Source organism: Salmo trutta, chromosome 9, assembly GCF_901001165.1.
Source record: "Salmo trutta chromosome 9, fSalTru1.1, whole genome shotgun sequence".
NCBI classification, from domain to species: Eukaryota; Metazoa; Chordata; class Actinopteri; order Salmoniformes; family Salmonidae; genus Salmo; species Salmo trutta.
Window position 1 is genome coordinate 39,422,055 of NC_042965.1, and position 26,950 is coordinate 39,449,004.

Below are 26,950 nucleotides of genomic sequence, written 5' to 3' on the forward strand. Positions count from 1 at the left end.
TGGATATAGATACTTTTGCACCTGTTTCCTCCAGCATCTTCACAAGGTCCTTTGCTGTCGTTCTGGAATTGATTTGCACTTTTTGCACCAAAGCACATTCATCTCTAGGAGACAGAATGCGTCTCCTTCCTGAGCGGTATGACGGCTACGTGGTCCCATGGTGTTTATACTTGAGTACTATTGTTTGTACAGATGAACATGGTACCTTCAAGCATTTGGAAATTGCTCCCAAGGACGAACCAGACTTGTGGAGGTCTACCATATTTTTTCTGAGGTCTTGGCTGATTTCTTTTGATTTTCCCATGATGTCAAGCAATGAGGAATTGAGTTTGCAGGTAGGCCTTGAAATACATCCACAGGTACACCTCCATTTGACTCAAATTATGTCAATTAGCCTAACAGAAGCTTCTAAAGCCATGACATCATTTTCTGAAATTTTCCAAGCTGTTTAAAGGCACAGTCAACTTAGTGTATGTAAACTTCTGACCCACTGGAATTGTGATACAGTGAATTATAAGTGAAATAATCTGTCTGTAAACAATTGTTGGAAAAATGACTTGTGTCATGCACAAAGTAGATGTCCTAACCGACTTGCCAAAACTATAGTTTGTTAACAAGAAATTTGTGGTGGTTGAAAAACAAGTTTTAATGACTCCAACCTAAGTGTATGTAAACTTCCAACTTCAAATGTATGTACAATCTTTAAAAAAAACTAAAAAACCTTACCACAGTTTGCATTAAAAAACAAAAGTCCATCTAAAAAGTCAATGGATGCTTTTGGTTTGACATACAAATGAGTAAGTGTCGAGTTGGAAACCCATCTGTGCATGCCCTCCAGACAGACATTGTCCCCTGTTAACACAGACAGATGGAGAGACAGGCTCTTCCTGCAGAATTCTGTACAGAAAAATGTAGATTGACAAACTCCTCCCCCAGATGTCTTTCAGAACTGTTTGTTTTACTACAGCTCGCCACTAAGGAATGTGACCATGCACTGAAGGACATACAACTGGACAGGTGAAAGCTACATTCCCAGATGGTGAGTGGACATCATATCCAGCACCTCCCCATTCATGTACTAGTAGATCAGGGTAAAGCAGGAGAGGAAGCCACTTTACACTACTAGGACACAGCCTGTTAGTCTTCTTCCTCAGCGTAGACCAGCTGGATGTTGACCTTGTCTCTCAGCGCCCCGTTCTCTCTGTACACGTACAGATGACCGTTTGGGACGGGCCCGGCGCTGCCTCCCCCCTCTCCGTCTCCCTCCCTCTCTCCTTCCCCCTCTCTCTCATCCTGCTGGGCCATCAGGTCATTGAAGGAGGCCACACATAGGTCGTGCTCCTGCAGGGAGACGGGGTAGCAGAGAGCGGACCTCTCGATCCTCACTGAGCGCCTGACGGGGGTGAAGAATCTCAGCTCCTGTCCGTCCAACACGCGGGCCACAGCCGCCTCCCTCTTCTGGCTCCTGAAACCACTGTGGGTGGGAGAGATCAGAGAGAACAGGTTACAGTATGAACAGTACATACACATGGTGATGGGTTACAAGCTCAGGGCACACGTTAAATACAGTACACAAGGTGATGGGGGGGGTTTGAATCCCAAAACACACGTTAAATACAGTACACAAGGTGATGGGGGGGTTTGAATCCCAAAACACACGTTAAATACAGTACACACGGTGATGGGTTTGAATCCCAAAACACACGTTAAATACAGTACACATAGTGATGGGGGGGTTTGAATCCCAAAACACACGTTAAATACAGTACACACGGTGATGGGTTTGAATCCCAGAACACACGTTAAATACAGTACACAAGGTGATGGGGGGTTTGAATCCCAAAACACACGTTAAATACAGTACACACGGTGATGGGGGGGTTTGAATCCCAAAACACACGTTAAATACAGTACACACGGTGATGGGGGGTTTGAATCCCAAAACACACGTTAAATACAGTACACACGGTGATGGGGGGTTTGAATCCCAAAACACACGTTAAATACAGTACACACGGTGATGGGGGGTTTGAATCCCAAAACACACGTTAAATACAGTACACAAGGTGATGGGGGGTTTGAATCCCAAAACACACGCTAAATACAGTACACACGGTGATGGGTTTGAATCCCAAAACACACGTTAAATACAGTACACACGGTGATGGGTTTGAATCCCAAAACACACGTTAAATACAGTACACATAGTGATGGGTTTGAATCCCAGAACACACGTTAAATGCACTACACACGGTGATGGGTTTGAATCCCAGAACACACGTTAAATAAAGTACACACGGTGATGGGGGGTTTGAATCCCAAAACACACGTTAAATACAGCACACATAGTGATAGGATTGAAATGGCAGCTCTTGTCAATGGTTGTGCACTATCTAGGGTAGGACTGACCCCAATTAGTCAACTGGTCAATTGTTTGGTCGTTACGCTGTTGGTCGACCAAGATTGTTTTAGTCTAGCAGTAACAAATATATCTCTATACATTTGCACCCATCTCAGTGAACTAATCCATTGTGGAGGCCTAGACTAAAATGTGGTCGGAGGCTCCATATGGGAGAGGGGACAATGCAGAGGGCTCTGTATATCTCCGCATTGACATGATTGGTTGACGGTAGGTGGGGGCGGTACATCCTGTAGAAAACACACTCTTCCTTGACGACAGCTCTGCACTGCTCAGCGAGTATGATAGCCCTGACTTCTGCTGAGGCCGTATCACTGTAAATGCTGCATCACTGTAAATGCTGCATGGCCAAAGCAGATGTCAGATTCACAATGCACCCAGATGCACAATGCACTTGCCTCTCCAGAATGCCTCTCCTGACAATATGTGCACATTCATTGTTTTAGAACTTTATTGTGTGAATTGTTTGTGTTTGATTGTTAGTGTATATCAATTTCCCATTACATACATCCCCAGTAGTACATTTATGTTAATTCCTATAATATCTAAATCTAAAATGTTTGTTACTTTGGTTATGGTAATTTCTGTTAATGCAATCAATATTATTATTTTTCCAGTCTTCCCGCTATCATTGTCAGAGTGCACAACCTATGCTACACTTGTGATTAACAAGTTTAGGTTTATTTCATTCCATTTACCAGTTTTTGTCAATTTAGTCATTGTCCTTTGTTTGGGGGGGCACCTGTCAATATTGAGAAAGGACGCGCACACATAGAAGTGGGCCTATAGGCTACCTGGCCTGTGGGCAAACGTAGGCATATAAAATGTGCCCATTTGAGGATCTGATATTTCTGATTGGCTTAACGCACCACCACTAATGACCTATGGAGATCTCGAAGTAATGTTTTCACCACCTCAAACAGCAAGCAAACCAAGTCTGTTTTTACATCCACTAAGAATTACAAAAGTTCCTAAATGTATTTGAAAAATCTTTCCAGCTCTCTCCCTTTCAAAACCACTCAGCTTGAAAGGGAAAAGTGTAATGCTCTGATCCAGTGGAAACATAAATTAAATAGGCCGACTTAATTACTTGTTATCGGTGCTGGACTTGGACTGAAATAGGTTCCGGTACGGATTTTGGGTGCTTGTACTGTTTATATTTAGGTGCAAGAGCTCCACAATACTTTTGAGCTAATATTTTATAAAGAGGAACAGGAGGTCAAGCAGTAGAACATTTGAGGTGCAGGTACTCAGCTCTGGTGAGCTCCTGCCCAAGTCCACCACTGCTTCTCATCCTTGCACATATAGCCAACAGCTGTGTCTGCCCCGAGCTCACTGCCGCAGGAAACTGAGGGTCCAGAAAATGTTATACAATGTTGCATGTTCACTAGCCAAGCTTCAGGCCAGACCCAAGAAATGGGCAGCAGGAGGAGAATAGTTGAGTCAGGTTACGTTTGAATTTTTCTAGATATCTGGCGCCCTCTTGAGCCATTTGTCTTATTAAAACACATAGGGTGTGTTTATGGAAAAAACGCATTTAAAATTTAGACTAATCGATTTGGTCGAAAGAACAGACTACTTTCGGCCAACCAAGATGTTTGTTAGTCGGGGACAGCCCAAATATAGGGAATAGGGTGCCAATCGGAACATAGACAAGGTGATTGGGGCGGCAGGTAGCTTAGCGGGGCGGCAGGTAGCCTAGTGGTTAGAGCGTTGGGCCAGTAACCGAAAGGTTGCTAGATCGAATCCCTGAGCTGAGGTAAAAATCTGTCATTCTGCCCCTAAACAAGGCATTTAACCCGCTGTTCCTAGGCTGTCACTGTAAATAAGAATTTCTTCTTAACTGACTTGCCAAGTTCAATAAAGGTTAAATAAAAATTGATGGGAATACAGGACATGCCCAACCTGACTACCTGTGGCCAATGGCAGTGTTGGTGTCTGGGTACAAGGATGTGGTAAAATGAAGCCCTATTCAGTGGGGAAGCTCTTTACACTTGTACCCATATAAGAGTTGAAACATTTGGACACTGATAAGCACCTAAATTTGAACACAGTAACATATACATGACATCGCCACAGCGCAGTATTGGTTCTGAACTTGAAGTCGGAAGTTTACATACACTTAGGTTGGAGTGATTAAAACTAATTTGTTCAACCACTCCACAAATTTCTTGTTAACAAACTGTAGTTTTTGCAAGTTGGTTAGGACATCTACTTGGTGCATGACACAAGTCATTTTTCCAACAATTGTTTACAGACAGATTATTTCACTTATAATTCACTGTATCACAATTCCAGTGGGTCAGAAGTTTACATACACTAAGTTGACTGTGCCTTTAAACAGCTTGGAAAATTCCAGAAAATGATGTCATGGCTTTAGAAGCTTCTGGTAGGCTAATTGACGTCATTTGAGTCAAATGGAGGTGTACTCGGATGTATTTCAAGGCCTACTTTCAAACTCGAATCCTCTTTGCTTGACATAATGGGAAAATCAAAAGAAATGAGCCAAGACCTCAGAAAAAAAATGGTAGACCTCCACAAGTCTAGTTCATCCTTGGGAGCAATTCCCAAATGCCATGGTACCACGTTCATCTGTACAAACAATAGTACGTAAGTATAAACACCATGGGACCATGCAGCCACCATACAGCTCATGAAGGAAAGAGAGGAAAACTAGCCTCCCTGCGGACCAGGCATCTTTTCACTCCCTCCTCTGCACATTTTCTTCCTCTGTTTCTGCTGCTAAAGCCACTTTCTACCACTAAATTCCAAGCATCTGCCTCTAACCCTAGGAAGCTCTTCGCCACCTTCTCCTCCCTCCTGAATCCCCCCCCCCCCTCCCTCTCTGCGGATGACTTTGTCAACCATTTTGAAAAGAAGGTTGACGATATCCGATCCTCGTTTGTTAAGTCAAACGACACCGCTGGTCCTAGTCACATTGCCCTACCCTATGCTTTGACCTCTCTCTCCAGACGAAATCTTGCGACTTGTGATGGCCGGACGCCCAACAACCTGCCCGCTTGACCCTATCCCCTCCTCTCTTCTCCAGACCATTTCCGGAGACCTTCTCACCTCGCTCATCAACTCATCCTTGAACGCTGGCTACGTCCCTTCCGTCGTCAAGAGAGCGAGAGTTGCACCCCTTCTCAAAAAACCTACACTCAATCCCTTCGATGTCAACAACTACAGACCAGTATCCCTTCTTTCTTTTCTCTCCAAAACTCTTGAGCGTGCCGTCCTTGGCCAGCTCTCTTGCCATCTCTCTCAGAATGACCTTCTTGATCCAAATCAGTCAGGTTTCAAGACTGGTCATTCAACTGAGACTGCTCTTCTCTGTGTCACGGAGGCTCTCCGCACTGCTAAAGCTAACTCTCTCTCCTCTGCTCTCATCCTTCTAGACCTATCCGCTGCCTTTGATACTGTGAACCATCAGATCCTCCTCTCCACCCTCTCCGAGTTGGGCATCTCCGGCGCGGCTAACTCTTGGATTGCGTCCTACCTGACAGGTCGCTCCTACCAGGTCGCGTGGCGAGAATCAGTCTCCGCACCACGTGCTCTCACCACTGGTGTCCCCCAGGGCTCAGTTCTAGGCCCTCTCCTATTCTCGCTATACACCAAGTCACTTGGCTCTGTCATATCCTCACATGGTCTCTCCTATCATTGCTACGCAGACGACACACAATTCATCTTCTCCTTTCCCCCCTTCTGATAACCAGGTGGCGAATCGCATCTCTGCATGTCTGGCAGACATATCAGTGTGGATGACGGATCACCACATCAAGCTGAAACTCGGCAAGACGAAGCTGCTCTTCCTCCCGGGGAAGGACTGCCCGTTCCATGATCTCGCCATCACGGTTGACAACTCCATTGTGTCCTCCTCCCAGAGTGCTAAGAGCCTTGGCGTGACCCTGGATAACACCCTGTCGTTCTCCACTAACATCAAGGCGGTGACCCGATCCTGTAGGTTCATGCTCTACAACATTCGCAGAGTACGACCCTGCCTTACACAGGAAACGGCGCAGGTCCTAATGCAGGCACTTGTCATCTCCCGTCTGGATTACTGCAACTCGCTGTTGGCGGGGCTCCCTGCATGTGCCATTAAACCCCTACAACTCATCCAGAACGCCGCAGCCCGTCTGGTGTTCAACCTTCCCAAGTTCTCTCATGTCACCCCGCTCCTCCGCACACTCCACTGGCTTCCAGTTGAAGCTCGCATCTGCTACAAGACCATGGTGCTTGCCTAAGGAGCTGTGAGGGGAACGGCACCTCCGTACCTTCAGGCTCTGATCAGTCCCTACACCCAAACAAGGGCACTGCGTTCATCCACCTCTGGCCTGCTCGCCTCCCTACCTCTGTGGAAGCACAGCTCCCGCTCAGCCCAGTCAAAACTGTTCGCTGCTCTGGCACCCCAATGGTGGAACAAGCTCCCTCACGATGCCAGGACAGCGAAGTCAATCACCACCTTCCGGAGACATCTGAAACCCCACCTCTTTAAGGAATACCTGGGATAGGATAAAGTAATCCTTCTAACCCCCCCCTACCCCCCCCAAAAAGATATAGATGTACTATTGTATAGTGGTTGTTCCACTGGATATCATAAGGTGAATGCACCAATTTGTAAGTCGCTCTGGATAAGAGCCTCTGCTAAATGACGTAAATGTAAATGAAGCAGACGCATTGTCTCTTATAGATGAACGTACTTTGGTGCGAAAAGTGCAAATCAATCCCAGAACAGCAGCAAAGGATCTTGTGAAATTGCTGGAGGAAACGGGTACACATCTCCACAGTAAAACGAGTCCTATATTGACATAACCTGAAAGGCCGCTCAGCAAGGAAGAAGCCACTGCTCCAAAACCAACATAAAAAAGCCAGACTACGGTTTGCAACTGCACATGGGCACAAAGATTGTACTTTTTGGAGAAATGTCCTCTGGTCTGATGAAACAAAAACAGAACTGTTTGGCCATAATGACCATCGTTATGTTTGGAGGAAAAAGGGGGTCGCTTGCAAGCCGAAGAACATCATCCCTACCGTGAAGCACGGGGGTGGCAGCATCATGTTGTGGGGGTGCTTTGCTACAGGATGGACTGGTGCACTTCACAAAATAGATGGCATCATGAGGTAGGAAAATTATGTGGATATATTGAAGCAACATCTCAAGACATCAGTCAGGAAGTTAAAGCTTGTTCGCAAACGGGTCTTCCAAATGGACAATGACCCCAAGCATACTTCCAAAGATGTGGCAAAATGGCTTAAGGACAACAAAGTCAAGGTATTGCAGTGGCCATCACAAAGCCCTGACATCAATCCCATAGAAAATTTGTGGGCAGAACTGAAAATGCATATGCGAGCAAGGAGGCCTACAAACCTGACTCAGTTACACCAGCGCTGTCAGACGGAATGGGCCAAAATTCACCCAACTTATTGTGGGAAGCTTGTGGAATGCTACCTGAAATGTTTGACCCAAGTTAAACAATTTAAAAGGCAATACACTCAATTAGTATTTGGTAGCATGTAAACTTCTGACCCACTGGTAATGTGACGAAAGACTTCAAAGCTGAAATAATTTTCCCTACTATTATTCTGAGATTTCCCATTCTGAAAATAAAGTTGTGGTCCTAACTGACCTAAAACGGGGCATTTTACTAGGATTAAATGTCAGGAATTGTGAAAAACTGAGTTAATGTATTTTTGCTAAGGTGTATGCAAACTTCCGACTTCAACTGTGTGTGTGTGTGTGTACGTACACACACACACACACACACACACACACACACACACACACACACACACACACACACACACACACACACCCCCCTCAGGAACCTGTCTTTCCAAGATAATTCGTAAAAATCCAAATAGCGTCACAGATCTTCATTGTAAAGGGTTTAAACACTGTTTCCCATGCTTGTTCAATGAAACAAACAATTAATGAACATGCACCTGTGGAACGGTCGTGAAGAAACTAACAGCTTACAGACGGTAGGCAATTAAGGTCACAGTTATGAAAAACATAGGACACTAAAGAGGCCTTTCTACTGACTCTGAAAAACACAAAAATAAAGATGCCCAGGGTCCCTGCTCATCTGCGTGAACGTGCTTTAGGCATGCTGCAAGGAGGCATGAGGACTGCAGATGTGGCCAGGGCAATAAATTGCGATGTCTGTACTGTGAGACGCCTAAGACAGTGCTACAGGGAGACAGACACGGACAGCTGATCGTCCTCACAGTGGCAGACCACGTGTAACAACACCTGCACAGGATCCGAACATCACACCTGCGGGACAGGTACAGGATGGCAACAACAACTGCCTGAGTTACACCAGGAACGCACAATCCCTCCATCAGTGCTCAGACTGTCCACAATAGGCTGAGAGAAGCTGGACTGAGGGCTTGTAGATCTGTTGTAAGGCAGGTTCTCACCAGCAACAAAGTCGCCTATGGGCACAAACTCACTGTCGCTGGACCAGACAGGACTGGCAAAAAGTATAATTCACTGACGGGCCGCGGGTCTGTCTCACCAGGGGTGATGCTCGAATTCGCATTTATCGTCTTAGGAATGAGCATTACACCGAGGCCTGTACTCTGGAGCGGGATCGATTTGGAGGTGGAGGGTCCGTCATGGTCTGGGGCGGTGTGTCACAGCATCATCGGACTGAGCTTGTTGTCATTGCAGGCAATCTCAATGCTGTGCGGTACAGGGAAGACATCCTCCTCCCTCATGTGGTACCCTTCCTGCAGGCTCATCCTGACATAACCCTCCAGCATGACAATGCCACCAGACATACTGCTCGTTCTGTGCGTGATTTCCTGCAAGACAGGAATGTCAGTGTTCTGCCATGGCCAGCGAAGAGCCTGGATCTCAATCCCATTGAGCACATCTGGGACCTGTTGGATAGGAGGGTGAGGGCTCGGTCCATTCCCCCCCAGAAATGTCCGGGAACTTGCAGATGCCTTGGTGGAAGAGTGGGTTAACATCTCACAGCAAGAAAAGGCAAATCTGGTGCAGTCCATGAGGAGATGCACTGCAGTACTTACAGCTGTTGGTGGCCACACCAGATACTGACTTACTTTTGATTTTGACCCTCCCTTTGTTCAGGGACACATTATTCAATTTCTGTTAGTCACGTGTCAGTGGAACTTGTTCAGTTTGTCTCAGTTGTTGAATCTTGTTATGTTCATACAAATATTTACACACGTTAAGTTTCCTGAAAATAAACGCAGTTGACAGTGAGAGGACGTTTCTTTTTTTGCTGAGATTATATAGAAATATAGGCCTAATTAAGTTACCGTATGAAGACTTAACAGGACGTGTTCTTAGGCCTACAGCTCGATGGTGGTTATACAAGGCTGCTATACAAAGCCTACTAATGATAACGACATTACTTATTAATAATCATAATAATAAGAGAACAAGAAAAAAAAGGGTATGAGAGCTAGAGCTGCGTACGTAATGTGTGACAAACAGGTGCTGTTAGATTACAATCTTATTTTTCAGCCCGTTTGGAACAGCGTAAACACTAAATCAATTATAAACTAATACCAAGCCGTTCTAGTGGGGGAAACAATGGTAAAGCACAACCATGATTAAAAACAGCCAAATCTGCGAACATTTCTTTATCTGACATTTTGCTGTTGCAAAACACCCAAACAAGCGACAGAAGCAAGATTGTCTTATTTCTGTAGATATACAGTACCAGTCAAAAGTTGGGACACAATCCTACTCATTCAAGGGTTTTTCTTTATTTTTACTATTTTCTACATTGTAGAATAATAGTGAAGACAACAAAACAATGTTTATAACACATATGGAATCATGTAGTAACCAAAAACGTGTTAAACAAAACAAAATATATTTGAGATTCTTCAAAGTAGCCATCCTTTGCCATGACAGCTTTGCACACTCTTGGCATTCCCTCAACCAGCTTCACCTGGAATGCTTTTCCAACAGTCTTGAAGAAGTTCCCATATATGCTGAACATTTGTTGGCTGCTTTTCCTTCACTTTGTTGGCCAACTCATCCCAAATCATCTCAATTGGGTAGAGGTTGGGTGATTGTGGAAGCCAGGCCATCTGTTGCAGCACTGGAGGTGTGTTTTGGGTCATTGTCCAGCTGAAAAACAAATGATAGTCCCACAAAGCGCAAACCAGATGGGATGGCGTATCGCTGCAGAATGCTGTGGTAGCCATGCTGGTTAAGTGTGCCTTGAATTTTAAATAAATCCCTGAGTGTCACCAGCAAACCACCCCACACCACCTACTTCATGCTTAACAGTGGGAACCACACATGCGGAGATCATCCGTTCACCTACTCTGCGTCTCACAAAGACATGGCAGTTGGAACCAAAAATCGCACATTTTCACTCATCAGACCAAAGGACAGATTTCCCCCGGTCTAATGTCCATTGCTCGTGTTTCTTGGCCCATGTAAGTATTTTCTTATTGCTGTCCTTTAGTAGTGGTTTCTTTGCAGCAATTTGACCACGAAGGCCTGATTCACGCAGTCTCCTCTGAACAGTTGATGTTGAGATGTGTCTGTAACTTGAACTCTGAAGCATTTACTTGGGCTGCATTTTCTTCAGGCTGTTACCGCTAATGAACTTATCCTCTGCAGTAGAGGTAACTCTGGGTCTTCCTTTCCTGTGGCGGTCCTCAGGAGAACCAGTTTCATCATAGCGCTTGATGGTTTTTGCGACAGCACTTGAAACTTTCAAAGTTTTTGAAATTTTCCAGAGTGACTGACCTCCATGTCTTAAAGTAATGACTGTTGTTTCTCTATGCCTATTTGAGCTGTTCTTGCCATAATATGGACTTTGTCTTTACCAAATAGGGCTATCTTCTGTATACCACCCCTACCTTGTCACAACACAACTGATTGGCTTAAACGCATTAAGAAGGAAAGAAATTCCACAAATTAACAAGGCACACCTGTTAATGTGCAAAGCTGTCAAAGGCAAAGTGTGGCTACTTTGAAGAATCTCAAATATATTTTGATTTGTTTAACATTTTTTTGGTTACTACATGATTCCATATGTGTTATTTCATAGTTTTGATGTCTTATTATACAATGTAGAAAATAGTAAAAAATTAAGAAAAACCCTGGAATGAGTAGGTGTGTCCTAACTTTTGACTGGTACTATATATAGACTTTTTGTAAAAGCCAGGCACATTTAACAGTTAGGTTATTGATTATAGACCTAATTAAGTTGGTTTGCCGACTCCTCAATTTTCTCAGACAATAAGGCTAAGCCATATTCGCACGGGACTAGAATTACTGGAGAACGTTGGTTATGTAATTATTACCCAGAATGTCTGTTATTCCAGAGGACGATACGGATGGGATTCTTTTTCCTGAAACGGCACCCTGTAATTAATTTTTTTCCCTCCATGACAGTTATGACAGAAGCCTGGAGTTTTTCGTTCTAGGCATGAAGAAATTTCAACAAGTCTAGACAATAACAGGGCTACACTGATAACTCGAGCTTGGTTCCCAAGTTTCTAAACCACACCAAAATCAGCTTTGTTATAGTGTCACCATTATATTTCAATTGTGGAAGTGTGATCATAATCATTAGCATATTTTTGTGCTCTGCAGTAGAAGTCAAAAATGTCCCATAGCCTTCAGATGTGAGCTAAACAGTACACTTGAGATGCGTTTTAAGGCTATGGATGAGAAAGTGAATTTATCATTTCCAAACGTTTAGGTCAGTTGTATGCTGCTTTGCGATCTATTAACAACAAGGGTTACAGAATAGGCTATGGGTAACAATTTGTTCAATTTATGGAATCAGTTATAGTTCTCTTGCTCAAACCGTGAGCAACACCTGTCAAACTCAGACATTTCTCTCAAAACACAAGGATGTCGAGAGGACCTGTACAGTTCTCCCAAAAAAAGCAGGTTATTCTGGCTGGAATTGTTAGTCTCCTGCCCTGTACGAATTACTGACATGGCAGATTCGGACTGGACTAAAACTACAGATGTGGTGTTTGTGCACATAATTAAAATCCCCAGACCACCCCCAGAAAAACTAATCCAGTCCGAATAGGTATTTTAAAGCAAAGGCTGTTTCCTCCGCCACATCGTTCTCAATCCCAATATGCTGGTTAATTTTACTATTATGCACATAGCAACGGTACACTGAAGATTATGTTTCTGAACCGTGGACAGCGACCAATACAACATGGGAGAAAGTGTATTTATTATAAAATAATATTAGATTTTAGTGTTTCACCATTATTTTTACATAACCAAACACAGTTTCAGTATCACGACAAAGAGTGATGACTGTGCCATCCCCGTGGCCTCCAATGGAATAGTCCAGAGACAGGCGCGACTCAGACAGGTGTCTTGTGCACAATGGGGGAAAAAAAATAAAAAATAATATCGACTGCTCAACTAAAGAAACCTTGGTCGACCAAGAGCCTATCGACCAAACAATCAAACCAGATGACTAAATGGGGTCCTGTCTGGCCACTCTACCATAAAGGCCTGATTGGTGGAGTGCTGAAGAGATGGTTGTCCTTCTGGAAGGTTTTCCCATCTCCACAGAGGAACTCTGGAGCTCTGTCAGAGTGACCATCGGGTTCTTGGTCACCTCACTGGTGGTGGCAGCATCATGCTGAGGGCATGTTTTTCAGCGGCAAGCACTGGGAGACTAGTCAGACTTGAGGGAATGAGGAACAGAGGAAAGTACAGAGAGATCCTTGATGAAAACCTGCTTCAGGACAAGTCTTTGAATGTCCTTGAGTGGCCCAGCCAGAGCCCGGACTTGAACCTGATCAAACATCTCTGGAGAAACCTGAAAATAGCTGTGCAGTGATGCTCCCCATCCAACCTGACAGAGCTTGAGAGGACCTGCAGAGAAGAAGGGGTCTGAATACCTTCCGAATGCACTGTAGGCCAATGTCTACTTTGTGTAAGGTTTTAACGCAGGCAAGGACCTGCCAGACTAGAGATACAAGTCTCTGCTTAAGTTAAAATGACTGTATATCTAAACAAGTAACGGGGCTGCCTTTTTGTTTTTCAAATATCTGGTTGTAGCTTTAAAATGGCTGACGGTAACCGGATCAGAGAAAGACCAAAACAGGAGGAAGAGGCCATAGGCAGTCAGGTCAGAGGTCATAGAGTACCCTGGAGTGGCGGTGATCTTGTACTTGACCACAGACGAGCCTCTTCGGTCACCACGGATCAGGGCTTTGACGGCTGTGGGTGTGGCCATGGGGTCTGGTGTAGAGTGAAGCTCCATAACGTCATCCTGCTCTCTTACAGGCTCCTGCTCCGATGCTACGGGAGACTGACCTGGAAGTAGAAGAATGTTATAGTCAACTACTGAGATGTGTGAGCACACACTGCTAAATGGCATTAAAAAAATAAGGTGTAAACTGTCCATTCAAGTGCATCACCATTTACTGGTCCCAAATCAAATATATCCACCCATCTCTTCATGATATCACAATGTTCTGGTATCTTAAACTCATTCATGACACCACCACCAATACTATATTCTATTTGATGGATTCTGACTTCTTAACTGGAAATATGAACTATACTATGGACCAGTCTGGTTTCAGTTATATTACACTTTTAATTTAACCTTTATTTAACTAGGCAAGTCAGTTAACAACAAATTCTTACTTTCAATGACGGCCTAGGAACAGTGGGTTAACTGCCTTGTTTAGAGGCAGAATGACAGATTTTTACCTTGTCAGCTCGGGGGATTCGATCTAGCAAACTTTCGGTTACTGGCCCATCGCTCTAACCACTAGGCTACCTGCCACCCCAATCAGTACCCCAATCAGTTATTGGGTTGTAATTTGAAATACTTGCTACACCAAAAGTTAATGGGTATCTGTAGGAGGAATGTATAAGGTGGAGTCAATTAAGGTTGGATATGGGGCTTGGAATGTTACTGAGTAAGGGAAAGGCAATCACATGGTTGCGGTCAATGATAAAGGTGGAGAGATGTAGATTAGTGAGGAATGTGGGCCGAGGTCAGGTCACAGTAAGAGAAGGAACAGTTTATTACCCACATCACTTTACAGCTTTATTGCTAGACAGGAAGTTGTTTAGAGGGAAGGAGACTTCATCTAAATTAGGGTATATACACACACACTTGTGCTGGTGGGAACATGTCATTGTCTGTTCAGCTGTCTGACCCTTTGGGTGAATAAACTTGGTTTGAGCTTTAATAATCATCTGTGAGTTTTTATTCGGTTCATTTCGAACCTAACATATTATTGTCATGACGTTGGCCTCTGAGTACAGGGAGGACAGTTGACCCCCTCCCCTTTGTACTATCCCCCAACCTTGCACCCCCACCCAGGCCCTGTGTGAAAGGGTTGTAAAAATTCTAAGAGGAGAATCTCCTACGACATGTTTCATAGAGAGACAAAGGAAATTCTTCCAACTCATAGAATTGGAGAACCGAACGACATTTTATGTTCTGGAGAAGGTATGGAAGATTGGTGAAGAGTCCAGCTACGAACTGGTCCGCTTGGTACAATTTTGTGATACTCAGAAGAGACAATATAGCCATATTACCATAAAACAGTTTATATAATAGCCTCAGCGATGAGACTTGCATCATAATGGTTGTATAAAATGTATTAATAAGGATAAAGCTATTTGTAATACATTGAGATGCTATGTACTGATGTTAATGTGATAGAATTGTATTTCTGTACCAAATTTAACTCAGTCATCGGCACGCCCCGCAGGGACAGAGACAGGACCAGGCGTCATTTGACAAGCCTGTTCTAGGGTCACCTATAAAAACCCCCACCCTGATTTACTTTCTTAAGACCAGGCCTGCACTCCATGGCCAATAGGTTTTACCATCCAAGTACTCTACTGAAAGTGAACCATACCACGTGGTTAACTTTTAGACTATCGATATCGACAGAATAAGAACAAGTCTTTGATATTAATTATTAGTCTGCAGCTAAGTAAGTTATATCATCTAACGCGAAGACCAACGAAACATCCATTCTATAACGACATTAATGAATGTCGCTTTGAAAGATCCATTCTAACCGAGAGAGAGAGAGAGAGAACTCTCCATCAGAACAGAACTCTTCAACAAGGATCCCGACGACACTGAGCGTAAATATATATTGATTGCAATTGTTCCCGAATGAGTGAGCGTTCAATTGTCAATTGTAATATTAATGAACTCTGTAGGTGTGCATCCTCAGCTGACTTTTATGATCCATTGTTCAACAGGCCGACCTGCCTGTTTAGCCCATTAGGGCACATTACGCTACCAATCCTTTGTGAAGATAATTACTGTTTGTATGTTTTCTGTTAATTACTTAGTGTAGTAAATAAATGATTTTAAGACAATTGATGTATGGATGATTTTAGTAAAGACTGGGTTCGTGCAGATACAACAATTTACGACGTTTGGAATGAGACTGGACTCGAGGTAAAATACACCATTTAAACCAGAAGATAATCGGCCTATATTATAATATAGGTTAAGTTATATTAGGAAAATTATAACTTTGTAATCTGAATATTTTTCTTGGTGCCCCGATCTCCTAGTTAATTACAATTAAACGATTAATCAGTTTAATCGCGTGATAATAATTACAGGGAGTTAAATGATAAACATGTCTTCAGTTTAATGGTACCCAAAGACACGACATTATACACTTGGAAAGTGGAGATATCATAGAACGTCAAAATGTTAACATTGCTGGACACACCTTGCAGTTTGGCAGACACTGTCGCGCTTGCTAGCAAAGACATTTGTGGTGACTAATTCACAGGAAATTGTGAAAAATGATTTGTTTCAACTTTCAACTGCATTCTGGTGGAATGCATTCAGTTGTGCAACTTACTGTATGTAACCCCTTTCCCTTCCTAGTCAGAACCTGTCCCAACTGATGCAGGTAAAGACATTTAAGATGGAACATTGGTACACTGTGGGAGGTATGAAGGGCTGCACACTGTTTTTATGCTCCAAATTCACTACTTTATTGACAACGTTTAGATTCTAAACGGATATAATTCTTTATGACCATATGTACCTCTAATTATCATTGACTATTTTTAAAAATGTTTTATTTCACCTTTACTTAACTAGGCAAGTCAGTTAAGATCAAATTCTTATTTACAATGACGGCCTACACCGGCCAAACCCAGACGACGCTGGGCCAATTGTGCGCCGCCCTATGGGACTCCCAATCACAGCAGGGTGTGATACAGCCTGGAATCGATCCAGGTTGTCTGTAGTGACAACTCTTACACTGAGATGCAGTGCCTTAGAGTGCAGCGCCACTCGGGAGCACAAAACTAAGCGCAAAAGTGAATTGGTTTCTACACCCACCAACGTTTGTGACAAGAGGGAACACAGCTACAACTGGAAGTGACTTTTTCGTAGCAGGTTAGGATAATTAATGTGGCAGGTTAGGAGACTAAGGTTAAGATTAGGAAAATAATTAGGGTTAGCTAAAACGTGCTACGAAACGTCACTTCCGGTCGTAGCTGTACTCCCTCTAGTCACAACCGTTGGTTGGGGCAGGTACCCTAGCGGTTAGGAACGTTGGGCCGCTAATTGGGACAGAGAGGAGTCTTCAGAACAGGGAAGCGTGTCTCTGCCTTATCCGGTGACATCACCACCTTATCCGGTTGTTGCCCTAGTGCAAACATCCCAGCCAGATAGGTTTCCATTAGTTACAACAGCCATAAAATTGTAAATTGGTTATATCAACAACAAACAAATCTGGAAAACAAAAATTTGCTTTTTGTTCTTCATTTAAGGTTAGGCATAACATTCGCAGTGTGGTTAGGTTTAACATCAGATTTTAAGAAGATACATTTTAGAAATAGGCAGAGTTAATGACTTTGTGGCTGTGGTAACTAGTGATTACCAGACAAAGTAGTACCTAGCGAGATGGAGATTGTGTTTTTATTATTTTCTGAGTGCATTTCACAAGTGGCTAGTTTGCATCATCTACTTTCACTAAAACCACTGCAAAGGTTTTGCCTTCAAACTTTGGTTTCGAATCGCGACATTCTGCCATGCTCGCCTACAGGCCACGGAAAGATTTGTTGGGAGAGTTGCCGGTCTGAAGAGGACCCTCCCCAGAACATTCATTTTTTCCCTTTTAAATGTAAAAAAAATCCGATATCCTCCCCAGACCTTGTTCTGTTGCCCCAGGTTTGGGACTTCTGAGTAGAGGTCGACCGATTAATCGGCATGGCCGATTAATTAGGGCTGATTTCAAGTTCTCATAACAATCGGTAATCTGCCTTTTTGGATGCCGATTATATTGCAATCCACGAGGAAACTGCGTGACAGGCTGACCACCTGTTACGCGAGTGCAGCGTTAAAAGGACCTTGTGGCTGCAAGGAGCCACGGTAAGTTGCTAGCTAGCGATAAACTTATCTTATAAAAAACAATCAATCTTCACATAATCACTAGTTAACCTAGTAATATCATTAACCATGTGTAGTTAATTAGCTAGTCCTGCATTGCATATAATCAATGCGGTGCCTGTTAATTTATCATCGAATCACAGCCTACTTCAACTTCGCCAAATGGGTGAAAAATTTACTTAACCATAAACATCAATGTCTTTCATAAAATCAATACACAGAAGTATATATATATTTTTTTAAACCCGCATATTTAGTTAAAATAAATTCATGTTAGCAGGCAATATTAACTAGGGAAATTGGGTCACTTCTCTTGCGTTCATTGCACGCAGAGTCAGGGTGTATGCAACAGTTTGGGCCGCCTGGCTCGTTGCGAACTGTGACCGTAATTAATTTGCCCGAATTTTACATAATTGTGACATAACATTGAAGGTTGTGCAATGTAACAGCAATATTTAGACTTAGTGTTGCCACCCGTTAGATAAAATACAGAACAGTTCCGTATTTCGCTGAAAGAATAAACATTTTGTTTTCCAAATTATAGTTTCTGGATTTTACCATATTAATGACCAAAGGCTCGTATTTCTGTGTTAATTATATTATAATTAAGTCTATGATTTGATAGAGCAGTCTGACTGAGCGGTAGTAGGCAGCAGCAGGCTCGTAAGCATTCATTCAAACAACACTTTACTGAGTTTGCCAGCAGCTTGAGGCACAGCGTTGTTTATGACTTCGAGCCTATCAACTCCCGAGATTAGGCTGGCAATACTAAAGTGCCTATAAGAACATCCAATAGTCAAAGGTATATGAAATACAAATTGTATAGAGAGAAATAGACGACGCGTCATAATTCCTATAATAACTACAACCTAAAACTTCTTAACTGGGAATATTGAACCACCAGCTTTCATATGTTCTCATGTTCTGAGCAAGGAACTTAAACGTTAGCTTTTTTACATGGCACATATTGCACTTTTACTTTCTTCTCCAACACTGTTTTTGCATTATTTAAACCAAATTGAGCATGTTTCATTATTTATGAGACTAAATAGATTTTATGTATTATATTAAGTTAAAATAAAAAAAAAGTGTTCATTGTTCATTCAGTATTGTTGTAATTGTCATTATTACAAATATATATAAAAAAATATACACAAATCGGCAGATTAATCGGTATCTTTTTTTTTGGTCCTCCAATAATCGGTATCGCCGTTGAAAAATCATAGTCGGTCGACCTCTACTTCAGAGACTTAATAGCAATAACAACATCCATACTTATCCCCTCTCCATGCATATTAAATGATATTATTCATTAGTAACTGGTAACATGAGTCAGAAACCTGCTCTCTTGTGAAATCAGACGTCTCGGGGCTTTCAGCAGATGTTCAGTAATATGAACCACAACTATTCACTGCACGTCTGGACACTTTTCCCCCATTATTACTTAGCATTCAAAATCCATGATGACAAAATGATTAACATATGATCAGAATACTGGAACTGACTCAACACATGGAAGAGCATGGCAATAGCCATAATATATTCTTTTAGGATTTGAGCCTCGGTTGGATTCCTTCCACAAATCTTGACAGTGGAAAGAATCTTTACTTAATATTTTCTATAACAGAAAATACAGCAGCAAACTGATTTGAACATTTTGAAGATGCGTGACCCTGGTACGGCCAACAGAAAGAAAGCCATTGACACAGCAGTGTGTCTTCCTAGATCTACGTGCTGGTTTTGGCAGGAACAAAGTATCCTAAACAAGTGTAAAAACTGCCACATTAGTGAGACAGGCCTTGTAGGGGGATGAAGTTCAGATGGGGAATCAAACACAGACTGGTTCAAATTTCTATCTCAATTTGTCTTTCCTTGCTTCTTTTTCAACCATATTGGAGGAGAAGGTCCAAGGTCCCTCCCCTCTGACCTTCTTCTCCAATACCTTTTGAGAAAGAGGCAAGGAGATAGGATGTGAGGAATCGAGATGAATCGAGATAGAGCCACTTATTACAGATGTTGCTGCCTTTCTAGTTTCCTCATTACCTTGTGTCTCTTCCTTCTTTTTCAGCATCTCAAACACAACAGTCCGCAGCTCATCCACTGGCTGAAAGAGAGGAAATAGATACCAAACCATCATATTACTAGTTTAAATGAAATAGATACCAAAGTAGGCAACTCTAAATTTAGTTTAGAGAATTCTTCAGAGAAGGTATAATCCCTCACACACACACACACACACACAGCTAGAGAAAGAGGATTGATGTTGCTAGACTAAGATTCCCCATGGTGGGGAAGGAGAGAGAATGATAAAAGAAGAAAAACAGAGCAGATAGAGGAATGAGAGAGTAGCTTTCACCTGCAGGAAGACTAGTTCTGCCTCCTCTAACAGATAGAGAGGCATGGGGTATAGAGATGGAGAGGTAGAGGTACAGAGAGAGCGAGAGGTGAGGTAAAGGGAGTATGCTATACCTCTAACACCACTCGCACAGCCTCTTCAAACAGCGGCAGCACCTCCAGGTTGCCCTGGCGCTCCATCAGACGGGCCTGGCAGATCCAGTACTTGGAGAACTTCTCGGCCATGGGCACAGTGGACAGCATCTCCTGCACCTGGGAGGACAGGCAGCCCTGTAGGGGGTGGGGGAAACACACAGAAACACAGTCAGGCAGAGACACAGAAACAGAGACACAGAAAAAGAAATGGTGTTGATAGAGAGGGCAGCCGTGCTTCTAGCCCCTAGGCCACTTTGCTTGCCTAATAATGTAGGAAATAATACAAACTGAATACTGCAAATGTTGCGTTATTACATACAGCCGGGAAGAACTTTTGGATATCAGAGCGGCGGTAACTCACTAGGAATACGACTTTCCCAAATCTTATCCTTTGTTCGTACCCCCCCAGGCAATTGAACTGATTCCTGAAGCCAATCCAAAACGTCACCAGCGGAGAAGACATACTCGAAGTGGACTTCTAGTCCCACTCAGGAGGCGCGCATACCACCCACAACTTCAGAGTATATTACTCGCTAATGTTCAGTGTCTGGATAATAAAGTTGACGAGCTCAGGGCAAGGATTTCCTTCCAGAGAGACATCAGGGATTGTAACATACTCTGTTTCACTGAAACGTGTCTCTCTCTGGATATACTGTCTGAGTCAGTACAGCCAGTTGGGTTATCAGTTCATCGTGCAGACAGGAATAAATATCTCTCCTGGAAGAAGAAGGGCGGGGGTGTATGTTTCATGACTCATGGTGTAACTATGATAACATACAGGAACTCAAGTCCTTTTGTTCACCCCAACTAGAGTACCTCAATCAAATGTCGACCGTATTACCTACCAAGAGAATTATCTTCGGTTATAATCACAGCCGTGTATATTCCCCCTCAGGCCAATACCACAACGGCCCTCAAAGAACTTCACTGGAGGCCGCATTTATTGTAGCTGGGGACTTTAACAAAGCAAACTTGAGGAAAATGCTACCAAAGTTCTATCAACACATTGACTGCAGTACTCCATGGCAAAACAACCAAGGGGAAGTCCATCAGGTGACGTTAGTAGCCCCAGGATATGTAAACTCAGCAAAAAAATAAAACGTTCCTTTTTCAGGACCCTGTCTTTCAAAGACAATTTGTAAAAAATCCAAATAACTTCACAGATCTTCATTGTAAAGGGTTTAAACACTGTTTCCCATGCTTGTTCAATGAACCATAAACAATTAATGAACATGCACCTGTGGAACGGTCCGTTAAGACACTAACAGCTTACAGACAGTAGGCAATTAAGGTCACAGTTATGAAAACTTAGGACATTAAAGATGCGTTCTACTGACTCTGAAAAACACCGAAAGAAAGATGCCCAGGGTCGCTGCTCATCTGCGTGAATGTGCCTTAGGCATGCTGCAAGGAGACATGAGGACCGCAGATGTGGCCAGGGCAATAAATTGCAATGTCCGTACTGTGAGACGCCTAAGACAGCGCTACAGGGAGACAGGACGGACAGCTGAGTTGCTCAGTTGGTAGAGCATGGTGTTTGCAACGCCAGGGTTGTGGGTTCGATTCCCACGCAGGATCCGTACGGGGGGAAAAAATGTATGAAATGTATGCATTCACTACTGTAAGTCGCTCTGGATAAGAGCGTCTGCTAAATGACTAAAATGTAAATGTAAAAATGTCCTCGCAGTGGCTGACCATGTGTAACACCTGCTCAGGATCGGTACATCCGAACATCCCACCTGCGGGACAGGTACAGGATGGCAACAACTGCCTGAGTTACACCAGGAACGCACAATCCCTCCATCAGTGCTCAGACTGTCCGCAATAGGCTGAGAGGCTGGACTGAGGGCTTGTAGGCCTGTTGTAAGGCAGGTCCTCACCAGACATCACCAGCAACAATGTCGCCTATGGGCACAAACCCCCCGTCGCTGGACCAGACAGGACTGGCAAAAAGTGCTCTTCACTGACGAGTCGCGGTTTTGTCTCACCAGGGGTGAAGGAAGGAATGAGCATTACACCGAGGCCTGTACTCTGGAGCGGGATCGATTTGGAGGTGGAGGGTCCGTCTTGGTCTGGGGCGGTGTGTCACAGCATCATCGGACTGAGCTTGTTGTCATTGCAGGCAATCTCAACCCTGTGCGTTACAGGGAAGACATCCTCCTCCCTCATGTGGTACCCTTCCTGCAGGCTCATCCTGACATAACCCTCCAGCATGACAATGCCACCAGCCATACTGCTCATTCTGTGAGTAATTTCCTGGAAGACAGGAATGTCAGTGTTCTGCCATGGCCAGCGAAGAGCCCGGATCTCAATCCCATTGAGCACGTCTGGGACCTGTTGGATCGGAGGGTGAGGGCTAGGGCCATTCCCCCCAGAAATGTCTGGGAACTTGCAGGTGCCTTGGTGGAAGAGTGGGGTAACATCTCACAGCAAGAACTGGTAAATCTGGTGCAGTCCAAGAGGAGGAGATGCACTGCGGTACTTAATGCAGCTGGTGGCCACACCAGATACTGACTGTTACTGTTACTTTTGACTTTGACCCCCCTTTGTTCAGGGACACATTAATCCATTTCTGTTAGTCACATGTCTGTGGAACTTGTTCAGTTTATGTCTCAGATGTTGAATCTTGTTATGTTCATACAAATATTTACACATGTTAAGTTTGCTGAAAATAAACGCAGTTGACAGTGAGAGGACGGTTCTTTTTTTGTTGTTGCTGAGTTTATGTACATGTCTTACACAACCTGGAAGAGTTGCACCACTAATGAATAGCACCTGCGGAACAATATACCTGTTCCTCCAAACGTCTTGCTCTCGCAGTGAAGGCAGAGGCTTTGTTCCAAATCTCACCCTATATCAGTGGTTCTCAAACGTCTACTAACCCCACCCGACTCACTGAATCACCAAGGTGAGCCATTTGGCGACAGCAAAATTGCGAAACATCTGTGGATCCACAAGGAAAGGTTAGAGAACCCCTGCCCTACGTAGTGCACTACTTTTAACCAAAGCCCTGTCTGTTTTATTAGGTCATTATTCCCTGAATAATAGAAACTACATCACCTGACCATGTGTTGAATTAATATTTGTGTTGGATGGATTAATGGCGACACACAAAGCACACGACACACAAAGCACACGACACACAAAGCACACGACACACAAAGCACACGACACACAAAGCACACGACACACAAAGCACACGACACACAAAGCACACGACACACAAAGCAAACTGGAAACACATTGTGTAAGAAGGGCTGGGTCTACATTCAGCTGCTGTGCTGGCACCACACCATCGGTCTCAGAGGAATGTCACAGAAGGGATGCAGTAACATTAGTCGCTTATCCAGAGCGACTTACAGTAGTGAGTGCATATATTATCGTACTGGTCCACTGTGGGAATCGAACCCACAACCGTTGCAAGTGCCATGTTCTACCAGCTGAGACACACGGGACGTGGTCTAGACTGGATGTTAGACAGGCAGAACAGTAACTCGAAAAGCAGTGGGAAACACACTGGTTGCTGGTATGAGAAAGCTAACAGAATTTCTACAGGGTTCATATAGACAGTGGCAAGTCAAATTCAAGGACTGTTAGGTACTTTGTCAAGCACTAATATTGATATTCAAGGACCATCAATTTGTAATAGTAAAAGAAATAATGCAATAGTTTCTAGTTGCCACCAGATGGCATTATATCACCATAACCTCATGAAGAAGAAAAAAATGAACCTAGTATTCATCACTACCTAACAAGTTCTACTCAACAACACATTGTTTCACTACCTATTTACTACATGTACATGAGTGGTAAGTCACTACTGATGATTTTGTCATTTGAGTAGTGATGATGAGAGTTTAGGGACATACATATTTTCTATTCACATTACTACACAATTCTAGCTTAATTACTATTTTGGAATTTGGTAATCTACTACTTAATAGCTACGAAAAAGCGTCTTGCTGACAACTGGCAGCTATAGTGTCGCCGGTCCGGGAGAAGGGCGGGTGGGCTGAGAGGGAAAACGCCATGTGAACGGCCACAAGACAGTAATCCGTCAACAGAGCAACAAATCAACCCCCCCAGTTGATTTGTCATACATTTTAAATTCCTGTCAATTTATGTAATCTAACCCAACCCATTCCTCTGCCACACCTCATTCAGCAGCTTGATGCAGTCAGCCAGGCACCGGTCCACAGCTTCAACCAGAGACCTGGCCTCAACTTCCTCCTCCATACCGTCCCAGTAAGCCTGAGGGAGGGCCAAGGTTCTCCGCACCCGAGGAGGCCTCACTGGCATGGGGGGACGCTTGTAGGAGATGCCCCTGTTCTCACGCCATTCCTGGAGCTTCTGCCTGAAGACACACACAGAGTGCAATATAAGGTTGTTCAGTAAAATGTTGGGGTAAAGTCAGATGTTTGTAGTCCAATTCAACCGCACTCTATTAAATGAGGTGCTGGGTGGAAAGAATATGGTGGTATAATGGAAAAGACCCAGCACATTCATATGCTACGATAACAACACACATACCTTTTACTGAAGTGAAATGACAATGTTATCTTGATGTTATTTTGTTATTTCAACAAACAAAATCACAGCAGTTATGTGCACTGTGTAATCCAAGGCCTTATTCAACCAGTCTAGAGTTTAATATTTTAAGACTTCAAGTCGTTCTGTATAAGATTGTCTGCTAAAATCACAAAAATGTAAATGTACTGTATTCTACTTCCTAGTACTTATCTAATTTACAATAAAATAAAATAAAAAAACTGACATTCTCTCTTCCTGGGCAGCTGTCATCTTCCTGCGGCCCTCTGTCTTGGGCACGACCCTGGCCTGTTCTCTGGGTGTCTTAAGGCCAACACCAGCCTCCCACCCCACCTCCTCCTGGCCATGGCTGAACTTTTTGGCAGAGCGAGGCACCGTCTGGGGGATCCACACACCATTTACTGTGCTGCTGTGAGGCCTAGGCCAACACGCCGGAGATGTTGATGAGGGCAATGGAGCATCGGGTTCATTCTTGGTATCAGTGTCTGCCCACCCGCTCTCCACCATGCCTCGGTTTTCCTCGCCGCTGCTTTTCTGTCCCATCGCAGCCACAGCTGCATGCATGGCCCTACTCAGAGCTGTGTTCTGCCATTGGTTTCCTGTTATCCCGGTGGAGGCTCGAGAGGCAGCCTTCCATATCCGAGTGTTGGCTCCTGCTCCTCTAGCCTCGGCCCTGTGCTGTGATGCAGCCCTCTGAATACACTCAACCTCTTGGATGGAAACTCTGGGAGAGGTTTTGGTTGTCCTTTTATCACCTGGCTTCGTAGCTGCAGTCTTGTGCCCAGGACCAGTAGGGCCTTGGATGATGGGTTTAGGTCCAGTGACAGATTGTCTCTGCCCTGCTGGTTTACTGGATCTCTCTGGGAGTGGTTTGGAATCAGTCCTGCTCACAGCTTGGCTCCTCCTTTGCCCATTGTCCACAGCCGAGGCAGTTGTCCTCTGGTTAGTCTCACTCACGCCAGTGAAGGGATTCCTTCTCCTCTGAGCAGTAACAGGTGGCTTTTGGGTCACAGCTGGGACTGGGCTGGTGCTTGGGCATGCTCTGTTCAAGACAGGGGGGGTGAGGGAGGCTGATGCTGCAGCAGGGGGGGTGGTGCTTCTAGGCTGCACCTGGAAAGACACAAGGCCTGTCTTGGTTTTAACCATTGTGCTCGGACTCATTCTGGCACTGCCAGCTGTGTTGGGTCGCGTGCTGGCTGTGTTGGGCCGCGTGCTGGCTGCTGTGCTGGCTGCTGTGTTGGGCCGCGTGCTGGCTGCTGTGTTGGGCCGCGTGCTGGCTGCTGTGTTGGGCCGCGTGCTGGCTGCTGTGTTGGGCCGCGTGCTGGCTGCTGTGTTGGGCCGCGTGCTGGCTGCTGTGTTGGGCCGCGTGCTGGCTGCTGTGTTGGGCCGCGTGCTGGCTGCTGTGTTGGGCCGCGTGCTGGCTGCTGTGTTGGGCCGCGTGCTGGCTGCTGTGTCGGGCCGCGTGCTGGCTGCTGTGTCGGGCCGCGTGCTGGCTGTGTCGGGCCGCGTGCTGGCTGTGCGGAGTGTGTTAGAGGGTTTCCCAGTAATATTTGGCTTTGGCCTGGTTGTGTTGGCTGAACGTGTTCTACCAGCATTTGCCAGGGGTTTGGCTGAGCTAGAGCGTGTGTTGCCGACTTTAACAGCTGGATTAGGCTGGGTTCTGGGTTGGTTGGTGGTGCCTGGGCATCTTTTGGTCGGGACAGTGGATTGTAATCTGGCTGGAGCCGTCTTCAGGCTGGTTGAGTGACTTAGGGCAACCGCAGAAGGCTTTGTCGTGCCTTTGAGCACGTTGAGACGTGCGGTACTCGATGCTGCAGAGAGGAGACCGTTGGCGGAGCGCTGTTTGTTGGTGGTACTGCAGAAGGTGCCAGTGGTTTGGGAAAGGACTTTGGCGGTCAGAGGTTGAACCTTCACCGCTCCCTTTTTCATCTTGAGGGAATTTGGACCCTGGTTCTCTTTTCCCGGGTCCAGCTGTAATTACAAAACAATATCAGTTGATATAGTTCGTAACTATTTCCTGCTTAAAGACACCTCAGGGTGTCAGTTCATTATAATTTTATATTTGTCATTTAGCAGATGCAGTAGTGAGTGCACACATTTTTATTGTAAA

General features: G+C 44.4%; 1 protein-coding gene across 1 annotated transcript in view; it reads right to left on the reverse strand.

Annotated features, from left to right (window-relative positions):
* Positions 1–631: 631 nt before the first annotated feature.
* The window catches only part of LOC115200531 (cytoskeleton-associated protein 2-like), a 29,482-nt gene continuing 3,163 nt past the window's right edge, over positions 632–26,950 (reverse strand). The window contains exons 4-9 of the mRNA XM_029763660.1: positions 25,067–26,811; positions 24,448–24,646; positions 20,272–20,427; positions 19,846–19,906; positions 13,550–13,718; positions 632–1,474 (exon numbers count right to left, since the gene is read on the reverse strand). Coding sequence (XP_029619520.1) covers positions 1,138–1,474; positions 13,550–13,718; positions 19,846–19,906; positions 20,272–20,427; positions 24,448–24,646; positions 25,067–26,811 — 2,667 coding nt within the window. The 3' untranslated portion in view covers positions 632–1,137. The remainder of the gene's footprint in view (positions 1,475–13,549; positions 13,719–19,845; positions 19,907–20,271; positions 20,428–24,447; positions 24,647–25,066; positions 26,812–26,950) is intronic.